Source organism: Hemicordylus capensis, chromosome 5 (genome assembly GCF_027244095.1).
Source record: "Hemicordylus capensis ecotype Gifberg chromosome 5, rHemCap1.1.pri, whole genome shotgun sequence".
Taxonomy (NCBI): Eukaryota; Metazoa; Chordata; class Lepidosauria; order Squamata; family Cordylidae; genus Hemicordylus; species Hemicordylus capensis.
In genome coordinates, this window is record NC_069661.1 from 135,142,369 (window position 1) to 135,155,292 (window position 12,924).

The 12,924-nt window shown below is 41.5% G+C and overlaps 1 protein-coding gene across 4 annotated transcripts in view; it reads left to right on the forward strand.

Moving 5' to 3' along the window:
- The window catches only part of EFCAB6 (EF-hand calcium binding domain 6), a 280,127-nt gene that overhangs the window by 227,479 nt on the left and 39,724 nt on the right, over nt 1–12,924 (forward strand). For all 4 annotated transcript variants that reach the window (XM_053257507.1, XM_053257509.1, XM_053257508.1 and 1 more), the window contains one exon: nt 11,768–11,971. In XM_053257507.1, coding sequence (XP_053113482.1) covers nt 11,768–11,971 — 204 coding nt within the window. The remainder of the gene's footprint in view (nt 1–11,767; nt 11,972–12,924) is intronic.

Genomic DNA, 12,924 nt, shown 5'->3' on the forward strand with positions numbered 1-12,924 from the left:
AAGGCATCTGTTAAAAATTTATAATCCTTACGTTTCCTTAAGATCCTGGATGGTATTTCTTTCAAAACTTTAACCTGTTGGCCTTCAATAGTAAGGGCTTTAGCAAAATGTGCTTGCTGTATCCGCTCTGTGATTGATTTGGAGTTAAACTGAACCATAGAATCTCTTGGTTCCTTGTTCGTTGTGGCATATACAGAATTTACACGAAAAGCTGAATCAATCTGGTTATCCATCTCTTCGCTTGAGGTTCCCCAAAGACGTACAAGTTCCTCCCTAAGCACTTTTTTGATGTCTTGCCCAGTTTTTTCTGGGATTCCTCTAAACCTCAGAAAGCACTCTTTTTGTCTCAGCTCTAGCAACGCCATCTGGCCTAGTAATTTCTCCCTATTATCTCTTATTGATCCCAAGTCTTGCTCCAAAGTTTCTACCCTTCTTTTAAATTCTTTATTGTCATCAGCTAATTTTCCCACTGTCTCCTCAATATTTGATGTTCTCTTATTCAGTGTTTGTATGTCCTGATTTACTTGTTGTAAGGTGCCAGAGTTAACTTCTAGTAACTGTTTCATAGCAACCAATGTCTCATTAAGCTCTGAGGTCATTTTCCCTCCCCCACCCCCACCCCCTGCCTGGGTTTGGGACAGAAAGCCTTCTGGCTTGTGTTTGATTCTGTTGTTTAGCTTTTTGCATTATTTTCAACTCTTCACATAAAGCAGTATGTAAATAATCAAACCCAGAAACACAACTCTTAAAGCAAAGTTCAGTCTCCTTGTTATCCAAAGATATACAGGCCTCCAATTATTTCCAAATAGACTCAGCTCCAGACTGCAGCCCTTCTGTCTTATCACAGCAAATTATTTTTCCCACGGTTCAATGGTCCGCCTTCTTCATCCAATTGGTGCGGTTTCTGATAGACATATTCAGCAGCAAACAGCACTTGTTTCTTAAGTTTTACTCTCTTGGGAGAAGTCACAGAATAGTCCCAGCTACTTTACTTTTTAAGTTTTGGAATTTTTAACCATCATTTCAATACTTGAATTGCAACATTTATAACACAGATTCAGTTCCCAGCCTTAATTTATGGTTGACAGACTCACACGGGCTTCTCAGCCACGGCTTGACAGCAGCCCAATCGTTACAGCAACAGCAGGTAAAATTCCAGCAATTTATCACTGATTACGCTTTGAGGTACTGTAAGCTTCTTGACCTATAGCCATTAATTATAATCCAAACCAAAAGAAATTGGATGCTGGAGAAGCTTCTGTCCTTGGATTTCCAAAGGAGGAGTATAGCTTGATGAATCCCAGCCCCCACCGCTCGACTTAAATCAAAGCTGTACTTTCCAGCGCAACTTGAGATAAGGAGCAGGCTCTGGGGGATGCAGTGGGCAATCTCAGTCAAACCCTTTAATCCAGGGTGGTGGTGGTGGGGTTAAGAGGGCTCAACCCCCCCCCAACAACTCCTCCTTGGTCTCCCCTGTCGGGAAGCATGCAGCCTCTTCAGCCGTCCAACCGGAAGTCTGTGTGATATATCATGCTTGCTTTGGAAACCTGGTTCTTTGCAAAGCTCTGCTGTTGTTGATGTGTGCTGTTATGTTCTTTGGGGCAGATTCAGGGCAGAAAGGGGGCTTCAGGGGTGGAAGAGTGGGTCGTGCGGTAGTGCCTCAATAGGTGCCTGCCACCACCCAGATTTCAAAGGAATTGGGCAAAGGGCTGATTTTTAAAGAATTAATCAAGTTACGTGTCATTAATATTTCCCCCATAGGGAATAATGGAGGTTTCAGCAGCCCCATAACTGCACTTGGGGGGCACTGGGGTAGCCCAGAGCAAGTAGTGGTGTAGTGCACATAGGGTGCCAACCACCCCCATGGGTTGCTAACCCATGGTGTACAGGGTTTTGTTGCAGGGTGGATTTGATTTAAATCAAACTGATTTAATTCATGATTTAAATCACGATTTAAATCACTAGTCAGTAAGGCTTGATTTAAATCATAGTTTTCTACATAAAGACTAATTCTTGCTGGTATAACTTTAATATGCAAGTAGATGAAGATTTTTAGAATAACAACTTTTCATATTAGTTTTTTTATCCCCAGTTTAATAGGTTAATCATTCATATTTGGACAACTTTTCTGTTGTACTTAGGAAGGAGAAAAATAATCATTACCTTAATAATAACAATTTAAATAGATTTATTCAACTGAGACAATAACATTACAGCATATGTTATTTGCTTAAACAAACATCCATGTTTGTTAACTAATTTGGCTAAACAATATATATATATTTTAAGAAACTTAGACTGTCAGCCCAGCCTACACATGAAAAACTTAAATACTGTCCTCTGTAGCTCACTCGTCATCTTCATCTTCTTCTTTGTTCATAATCTGGAAAAGAAAAACAAGCTTTCCTGCTTTATCGGGTCCCAAACGATTTCTCAATTTAGAATGAATGAGTCCAAAGGAAGAATATTCTTTCAACGCCTGCAGAAGAAGCTACTGCTGTTAAAAGTGAAATCATTACTTGAACAGTCTCTAAATCCAAGTGCTTAAGTGACTTCCACCAGTTCACTGGTGTGACTTTCTTTAAAATATCTTCAGCAAACATATATTTCTTGAATGGTTCCCCCTTAGCTTTGAAGTTTATTATAGTTGGCATTACAGATGGATGATTGCTGGATACCCATGTCATAGCTAACTCCTCTTCCTCAGCACTTAAGTTTTGACCCTGGTACTGGATATTGACAATATTTGCCAAAAAATGAGCTGGAGACAGTACTTGTCCCATTCGTTTTTTTTAATGCTTGTAATTTAATTCTGTCCATGTGTAGTTCTGTTTTTAAGTGTTCACTCAGTTCCTTCCAAATTTCAACAGCATCAGCAATAAAACAGCTATTTTTCTGTATTTTGTTTAAAGATTCAGAGATGGGTTTCAGGATGCTCAGCATATGTTCAACATTTCTCTTAAGCCCAATGTTGAGGATTTTGGCCGTGACAGTGCCATCTATTTTATCTCGATTTTGTTCACAAACTGTCATCAGAATAGGCCAGTTCTTGATATACTGCTCAAAACAGTCCACCACAGAGTTCCATCTAACATCTTGTGGGAGCGTTAGCTTGGTTCCACCCATCCTTTTCAGAGCTGCTGCAGCAAAGTGATTGTTATGGAAGTATTTAGCAATTTCAACAACATTAGTCTTTATTTCTGGAACACTTAAGTCTTTGGCTAAGAGGTGCAGCAAATGAGCACTGCAACCATATGTTATTAGCTTTGTATTCCCTTCCTGCTCTTCTAAATTTCTTCTCATCTTGGATACATTTGCAGCATTGTCTGTGACCAAACTGCGTACTAGACATTTGAATTTTTGTTCACATGTTATTATAGCTTTTACTGCCACTTCTTGTAAGTATTCTGCTGTGTGTGCATTTCCTGACGTATCAATTGTTTGTGCAAGGAAGACTTTCCCTTCTTCTGTTGTTATACAAGCACATACAATAGGATCATTGTGGACATTACTCCACCCATCAATACTTAGGTTAACAATTCTACCCTCCAGAGCTGTTGCACATTGCTCCATTTCTCTGTCATACACTTTATCCAGCAGTTTCCCTGCAACATCTGCTCTGCTGGGTGGACTGTATCCTGGTCTCAGTGACAACCATATTAATGAAATGTGGGTTCTCAGTCAGACGGAAAGAAGAGTTCGTTACATAAACAAACTGGGCAATTTTTTCATCAATTAACTCTTTTTCTAATCTGCTAGTTTTTATCACAAACTTATCTATGGTGGTTCCAGGAGGGAAGGATTTTTTCTTTCTTTTAGGTGATAGTGATATGTGGCTGTGGGTGTCTGATGATGATGCTAATGAAGCACTATCCTGGATGGATAACTCTGAAACTGTAGAACAGAAGGATGGTGATCTTGAAGGTGGATAGTTTCCAGAATCCATGAATTCCCCTAAACAAAAAAGTCAATGCTGTTATTTTATTGTTTATACAATTTCTGCTTATTGTACACAGCACTGCCCCAAAAGGAATATTTGCTTTTCTTCATAATTGTACCAAATGACAGTAACATGCAGTAATAATAAGAAATATAATTTTGCTCAAACATGACAGTTCAAGGCAGTCTTTAGAAATATTATATGATTCAATAAAAATGTTTACCAACCTGAAGATCCTGCCTGTTCAAATGTGTTTCTTTGGTCATCTTCATCACAGCACTTCTCATGATGTTGCCTCATTCGGGCCACCAGGCCTTGCATTTCTTTGTTGCAGTGTTTGCATTTTGCACACATGCCTGCCTTACCAATAGGTAAAGGAACTTCATTAAAATATTGCCTACCTGGGTCTCTTTTACGGCCTGCTGCCATTATTGGTTTTTTCCTCCAAGGAAAGAATGTGATAAACCTCAGGTCATACACACAAAAAGATCCAAAGACTTGTCTGACTGTGGCTATGCAGTATTGTGCTCAGAAAGTTTCACTTTCATTTTGTACTGCTTGTCTGCTTGCCCCTCCCTCCTCACACTTAGTTTCACTTTCTTCTTGTGCAGATCTATTCCACTCCAAACAATCAGAAAAATATTGTTTCTATTCTATTTCACTGAACTTCTTGAAACTTAGCACTGAAGGGGTTGATTCTGTATTCATAGGTTTGTAGAACAATAGGATTAAGGTGTTTTTCTCAACTCTGTTCATGTCATAACATTTTTGCTGTGAAGAAGAGGCATGTGATCTCTGCTGAGTCAAATTCAGTTTTGAGAACTGCAAAAGTAAACCAAGCATCTGTGATAATATCTTGTAGGCAGAGAAACTGCCCAATAATCTTACAAAAACCTCTGGAAGAGCATGACATTGTGAATGGATTAATGGAATTAATTTACCAAAAAAATTAAACATTTACAGCCTTATTCTACATAATTAAAAAACTAATCTTTATTTCATGATGGAATAACCTTTGGATGTTAATATATTTTCCTCAAAAAGCATTTTATTTTAAAAAATCCAATTTAAATAAAAAAAATCCAATTTTTTTATTTTTTTAAAAAAATCATTGATTTTTATCCACCCTGTTTTGTTGTTTCTGAGGTGTTCTGTGTGTAGATTCTCTGATAGCATATGATTTTCAATGACAAACCATGAATTCACTCTCATTTACAACCAGATAATCTACACTTTTGTTTAGGTTTTATGTATGTATTATTATATTTTAATACCACCTAATATGTACATCTCTAGGCGATGTGTTCTCATTATGATAAAATAAATTCGCCATTCACACAAACCCCTAGTGGCATGAGATGCCCTTCTCTTTGGTGTGATCTCATGCTACATTGGCATGCATGTGAATACCAGGACTAAATGGGCAGGGTGTTCCTGCTATCTAATCATCAACCAGCTGAGGGGAGAATCAAATTAACTTATAGATTTAAACTATCAAATATTTACCTTGTTCTTTTCATAGTCAGGTCAAATCTTACTTAAAGGCCTCTCTAAAGCAATAGTGAGACATTTCCCAGCTATGCATAAGAACATAAGAAAAGCCCTGCTGGATCAGGCCCAAGGCCTATCTAGTCCAGCATCCTGTTTCACACAATGGCCACCAGATGCCTTTGGGAAGCCCACAGGCATGAGGTGAGGGCATGCCCTCTCTCCTACTATTACTCCCCTGCAACTGATATTTATAGGCATCTTGCCTCTGAGATTGGAGGTGTCCTATAGCCCTCAGACTAGTAGCCATTGATAGGTTGGACCATTAGATGATGTGGGAGGGATTATTAAAGAGGATATGGAGATGATTGCAGAGAAGCTAAATGAGTTCTTTGCATCTGTCTTCAAGACAGAGGATATTGAGCGTATACTGAACTCAGCTTCTCTGGGACAAAGGCTAAAGAACTGAGTCAAATAGAGAGATGAGAGATGACATTCTAACTGCCTGGAAAAATTAAAAATTAACAAATCGCCAGGGCCAGACGGCAATCACCCAAGAGTTCTTTAAGAACTCAGCTGTGAAATTGCTGACCTCCTTGCAAAAATGTACAACTTATACCTACAGTCAGGCTCTGTACCAGAGGACTGGAAAGTAGAAAATGTAACAACGATTTTCAAAAAGGGATCCAGGAAGGATCCAGGAAATTACAGGCTGGTTAGCTTAAAGTCTGTTGCAGGCAAATTGATGGAAAGCATCCCCAAGGATAAAAATGTTAAGCATGTAGAAGAACAGGCCCTGTTGAAGGAGAACCAGCATGGCTTCTGTAAAGGTAAATCTTGCCTCAGTAACCTTTTGGAGTTTTTTGAGAATGTCAACAGGTATGTGCATAAAGGTGATCCAGTTAACATAGTATACCTGTGATGTATTAGGGAATATGTATGAATATGAATATGTATTAGGGACTGGGAATATAGATGGGGAACCCCCCTTTTAGGCAGCCGCCATTGGTTAGCCTGTTCTGTCCTCCAAAGGCTCACTTCCCTCTCACTTGATCACTGCTTTGATCTTCAACAAAAAGACATTTCTCTCGGGAAAGACAGTTCAAGACAATCCTGCTTATTTAGGGAATAAAAGATAAACGCATGAATTTCCAATCTCCCCCCCCTTGGGTAGGGACAGCATGCTGAGACTGAGTCCCTGAACAGCCCAATACAATAAACAAACAAATAAACCTGAGGCTATTTTCAATTTAATCTTTTGGCATTTCCTTTCCAACTTATGTTTTGCTTTCCTGCTTGCCCTCTTTCCCCTTCCCCAAAATCCAAAACAGGGGATAGTGCCAATTGGGGCTAGTAATCACCCAATGAGCGATCCTAAGCAGGAGGCAAAAATATTAAAAAACAAAAGAGAAAACAATAAGGAAGTCCACTTTCTTCCCCCCTTGTGGGAAAACATCAAAATCCGACAGGTCAAACATAGTCTTATCAATCGATAGGCCACAACAGAGATTCCAGCGCTTAAATGTCACAAAGGCCCTTTGGGTGGAACTGACAGTCCCATTCCCCCATAGCCTCATAGAGTCTCTCTTCTGAGTCTCTCTCTGTACTTCTGAAAAATCCAAAGCAGTGTACTACATAAGTCTCATTTCTGTACACAATAATCCTTTAAGGCAGGCATTCTAAGTGGCTTGTCCAGTGCCACCCAGCAAGTGTCATGGTCAAATGAGGATCCGAACTCAGGTCTCCCCTTCTCAGCCCAGCACCCTAACCTAAGTGGCTACCTACATACTCACAGATTTCTGTCAGGGCAATCAATCTCCATCCAGTGTATCACCCAGTGTATCTGACAGCATTCTCCATAAAAGACTGATTCGTCTGTGATATCTGGCCCTTGGGATGTTCACTGTTCCCATCTAAGCCACGTGCAAATAGCGTTCCAGCTCTCCATCTTCAGCCTCATTACTAGCAAGCTTGGTAGGGTTACAATATCCACATAAAAACCTATAGAAAAGAAACAGTCCCCGCCCAGTCCAAGCAAAAATATTATACCTTGTTGAAACAGGATTTAAAAATCCCTACGTGAGGTCTAGAGTCTCATGAAACAAACAGGCTTCCTTATTAAAAGATATCATCAAGAAAAATGTCCATAGTTTCGCCGAGCCGTGAAGCCTGTGATAAACACAGTTATTATCTATTCTCTAGGCGGGAGCTGTGAAAACAGGGTATGGATTCCATGATAACACACAAAAACTTGATCCCTTTCAATCTGGGAGGTTTTCCAGGTAATATGCTAACCAGTCCTTTGGAACTCCCCTCCACTTGAAGGAGTGGCAAAACAAAATGCCTTTTACCAATCTCATGTCTGTGATCTGGAATTTCAAGATCCAGCTACTGTGAAGGAAAAGCAGGGCTGGCAATAGGACAAATCTATAAATTTGAAGCCTCAGACCCATTGACAATACTCTCAGTTTACATCAGAAATAATTAACAGGAATATTTCTTACATATTGAAAAGATATTAAACAATAACTCCATTTGACTATCTGACTTAGAATTTCTTTTTCCTTCTCACCCATAACAACAAGTGGCTGTTCAGAGACCTTCCTTCCCACTCAGTATTTGGATTGAGGAGACCAAACTCCGGTTACAGTCTGCCATGGGCTTGACCCCATATCCGAAAATATACCGGCTTGTGTAGATTTGAGTGTATACACATCCACTCAAGCAATTTCATTCAGTTTAAATAAAAACTTCCCTTTTGTCCCTCAAACTTCCAACCACATAGCAATACATTCCATCAGCGGCTGCGCTTTCACCCTCGCCCCCCTTAACCCAGCTACCTTCCCAGCCTTGAACAACAGACAGCATGATTACAGCAAAACACAGTTCCAATTCCTCTTTTAATTTCATCCCATAAACCTCTGAACATGCACTGGTAAACAAACTTCCCAGGCAGAATAGAAGAATCTGCTAAAAGTAAAACACACAGGGGGGGATCATTACAGTGGGCTGGCAGGTACCTTGCCAACAGCGACCAATGTGGTCTTCCAGAACCCACAACCCTTCATCAGCTGGTCTCAAGACCATAACTACAAAATAAAAGCAGCTGCAAAATATTTTGGTAGTCCTTGGATCCTTCTGGATCCCATTTGGCCCCATTTTCTGATATGGCCAGGAGTTTTGACGAAAATTAATCATTTTCTTCTTCCCCAACGGGTCGCCGCCCGTAAGAACCTGCCAGTTCTTTAAAACACATTCCAATGGGGTACATGACTCCCCTCCTGTTTTGCTCTGAGCTCTCCCCATCACTATGTGGGGCCTGGGACTATTAACCCAGCAGGTGGGATTAACCCAGTGAGTGGGACTCAAACCAAGTGGGACCTTAACCCACCCTGTGCACCTGGACTATGGTGTCCAGGCTTGCACAACACTCACCCGTACCTTGGGACTTTAACCCTTGCGCGCTTCTCAACCAGTAGATCACCAGTAGATCGCCCCTCTGGACTCCTCACTTGTGGTGGCCACTCGGGGGCTGCTCTTCTTGTGAAAAAGGACCCAGGAAACTTCCCGGTAGCCGGCATGCCTTTTCACCCAGCAAGAGCCCCGGAGGGGATGCACCGCCCAGTGGGGTCCTTAATTTCACCCCAAATCTGAGACACGGCACCACTTGATGTATTAGGGTAGACTTGACCCAGTAGGGGAGGTACTTTTCTGGGCAGATGGAGCCCAATAATCAGCCCAAATGAGAGGACTTTAAGATCAAAGGTTTTATTCTGCCTTAAGAACAGAGGTGTTACTTTGGCTATTTGCTCAAAGCAAGACAAAGGAATATTCAAACATCCATACCTTTATACAAGACAAATGCGAAAGTCATCCTCACAAGCAAACAGCATATTGATGCCAAGGTGCCTAACCAAGGCCAGAAAACAAACTCTAAACACGTATGCAGGCAGGCTGCCAACATCTTCCTAGTCATATCAACCCCTTCTACATATCAGCTTCAATACATTCCATAGCCGGTCGCTGTAACCCATGGGGGATGGAACATTACTAGAGAAACATAGTTGTGACAGTGCTTTGCACTGACAAGCAAAGAAACATCTCTTGCAGAGAACCATTATTTCAAACTAATGCAGGCTGTGCAATTCTGTTATTATTTCATTATACATCACCGGGACTTTCAAAAAGCTTCCGACAAAGTTCCTCATCAAATAATCTTAGCATTCATGCGATAAGAAGACAGGTTCATGTGTTGATTGGTAACTGGTTGAAGGACAGGAAAGAGCAAGTGAGCAGCCTGGAGGTATTGCTGGACCTGGTTCTGCTTTGGAAGCTCAGGTGCAGGCGGTGGCCAGGGGTGCCTTTGCATGGCTTCGGCTAGTGCGCCAGCTGAGTCCCTTTCTCGGGAAGGCAGATCTGACCGCAGTTACCTATGCCTTAGTCATGTCATGGCTGGATTACTGTAATGCGCTCTATGTGCGGCTGCCCTTGAAGAATATTCAGGAACTGCAGCTAGTGCAAAATGCAGCAGATAGGATTTTATCTGGAGCTAGCCCACTGGGATAACATTAAACCCATTAACGGTTTGGGCCCTGGATGTCTAAAAGACCGCCTGCTCCCAAGGGTTGCTGCCCGCTTGACAAGATTGTCTGGAGGGATTCCACCCCATGTGCCAACAATGCGGGAGGTTCGGCTGTCATGCACATGGGACAGGGACTTCTCAGTTGTTGCCCCAGGACTTTGGAATGCTCTCCCAGTGGGCATACACTCTTCAGTCTCTATCACAATTTTTAGAAAGCAAGTGAAATCTTGGCTGTTTACTGAGGCTTTTATATGTTCCTATTGCTGTTGCTTAGTATTTGTATGGTTATATTGTGGTAGGAAGCATGACTTGTCTTCTTAGCTAAACAGGGTCTGCCCTGGTTGCTTACGAATGGGAGACTTGATGTGTGAGCACTGTAAGGTATTCCCATTAGAGGATGGAGCCACTCTGGGAAGAGCAGAATGTTCCAAGTTCTCTCCCTGGCTTCTCCAAGATAGGGCTGAGAGAGATTCCTGCCTGCAACCTTGGAGGAGCTGCTGCCAGTCCGTGAAGACAATACTGAGCTACTGTAGATGGACCTGTGGTCTGACTCAGTATATGGCAGTTTCCTATGTTCCTAAATTTTCACTTAATATTTTAATTGTGTAATTTTTATAATTGTGTTTTAACTTTTGTTATGAACTGCCTTGAGATTGTTTTAATGAAAGGCGGTACAGAAATTTAACAACCAACCAATCCAATCCAATCCAATCAATCAATCAAACAGAGGGTAGGAATAAATGGACAGTTCTCTAAATGGAGGGAAGTAAGAAGTGGGGTCCCCCAGGGATCTGTACTGGGACCAGTGCTCTTGTTCATAAATGATCTAGAAGTTGTGGGTAAGCAGCGAGGTGGCCAAATTTGCAGATGACACCAAACTATTTAGGGTAGTGAAATCCAAAAGAGATTGCGAGGAGCTCCAAAAGCATCTCTCCAAACTGGGGGAGTGGGTGACAAAATGGCAAATGCAGTTCAGTTTTATCAAGTGTAAAGTGATGCATATTGGAGCAAACCATACCCTTCACTAGAGGGAGTTAAGATGGTGACAGGCTAGCAACTTCTTTTATTCTCTCCTCTGAGTTGTGCTAGTTTTCTTTCCTGACCTGGCCTTATGCTCATCATTTTTCTTTTTAATTTTATGTTTATATATACATATTTGTTTTCTTTCTTACTGTATTTTATTTCCCCCCCTCTTTTTTCTTTTTTGGGATGGTTGTGATTTTGTCTTTGCAAGACTGCTCTGTGGACTGAGAAAGCAAGCCTGGAGGGATGCGGACTTAATTAGTTTCTGGGAATTTTACCCGTATACTAAACAACTCTAAGTACACTTTGCTGCTCTAAATTGCATCTTTAATATTTTAATATATTGTTTTATGTCCCACCTTTCATGTAAATTACAGCCAAGGTGGCTTACAATATAAAAATGTAAAAAACCCAAACAGACTATCAATTAATACCATAAATGTTACAAGCAGCAAACAAAAACAGTTAAAAAGAAAGCAAACATAATTTAGCAAATAAAAACATTTCTAAAGGCCTTGTGGAAAAGAAATGTTGATGGCTTTCATTTTTTGTTATACCTGAATTTTTGTTCTGTTCTATCACACTCACTAATATTTCTTCAAATCAATTGCAGTGGTGCAGAAAATATAAGTTGGCCTTGTCTACAGACCTCCTCGATGTGACTCACTGAGTGCCATGGTTCGTTCCTTAAGTCAGTGTATCCCTTTGTGATTCTTTTGTGTATTTTCCTCTAGACTGAGAGAGAACATGCTAAATTTGCTTGTCGGGAGCTGTCCAATCAAGAGGTCTCTGACCGTATACAAGAAGTAGTGAGTGCTCGCTTTCAGGCCATTGAACAAGAGTTTAAAAACGCTGATTCCACAAAAGAAAAACTTGTGTCAAAAAAGGTCTTCAGAGATATCTGCAACCAACGGTTTATGCTTCTGACAGATGAACAGGTAAATAATCCAGTCAGGGTGAAGCAGTTTTTTCTTCCCCTCTTCCTTCCTTCCTTTCTGTATCATATGTGTAAGATTGCCAGGTTACAACTTAAACTTATTGACTAACCCAAATTACTGACGTTAATGGTAAATGATGCAGCAAGTGATTGTGCAGGTTCCATATCTCACACAGAACCTTCCCTCTCATTCTGTTCACCCTTTCCCCTCTTGTTGTAGGAGATCCTCAGGCAGGGTAGTAGACTGTGCATGCTTGAGACAGAACTGGCCATGTGACTTGTTTGCAGGCGTGGTTGCCTCCCAGCCCCAGTTCCAGTTCTGTCTCGCTCAGGATAGGACATGTCCGAGAGAGAGCTCCACAAGCTAAGCATTATTTCCTATTCTTTGGCTGGATTCTTTCTTGAGCTACTTCGATAGCACTATTATTGCTTTGCCTCCTCTCTTTAGTGTTCAAGGGGGGCGGGGAGAGAGTTGCACTTCATTGGCTTCATACAAAATTCCCTAAAACAACCTTTTAATTTGGATTTGGTTTCATTGGGCATCCTCCAAATTGTTTGTTCTTCTGTTGCACCTTTTGAATCCTCTTCTAAATGGAATTGGCCCATGCCGAAGAGCTCGCTATCGGAAGCCTCTCTGATGTCTGAGGGCTCGCTATCGGAAGCCTCTCTGATGTCGCAGCACCCGGACAATGCGTCTGCAATCGTTAGCGTTGCAGCGGCTGCTTCCGACATTACCGATTCGGCTTTCCCCTTGACTGCAGCCATCCCGGTGGCACAGGCAATGGGGAAAGGGACTTTGGGGCAGCCTTGCACTAAAGCCCCCAAGAAGTCCAAGCACAGTGGGGAGCAGTGGGGAGCATTCAAAGAAGAAAAAGAAGCGCAAGGAGTCGGTCCTAAGGGCGGAAAGGCACAAATGCCTGAGTGAGCGCCTCTTGAGTCAGGCGGTTTGCCGCC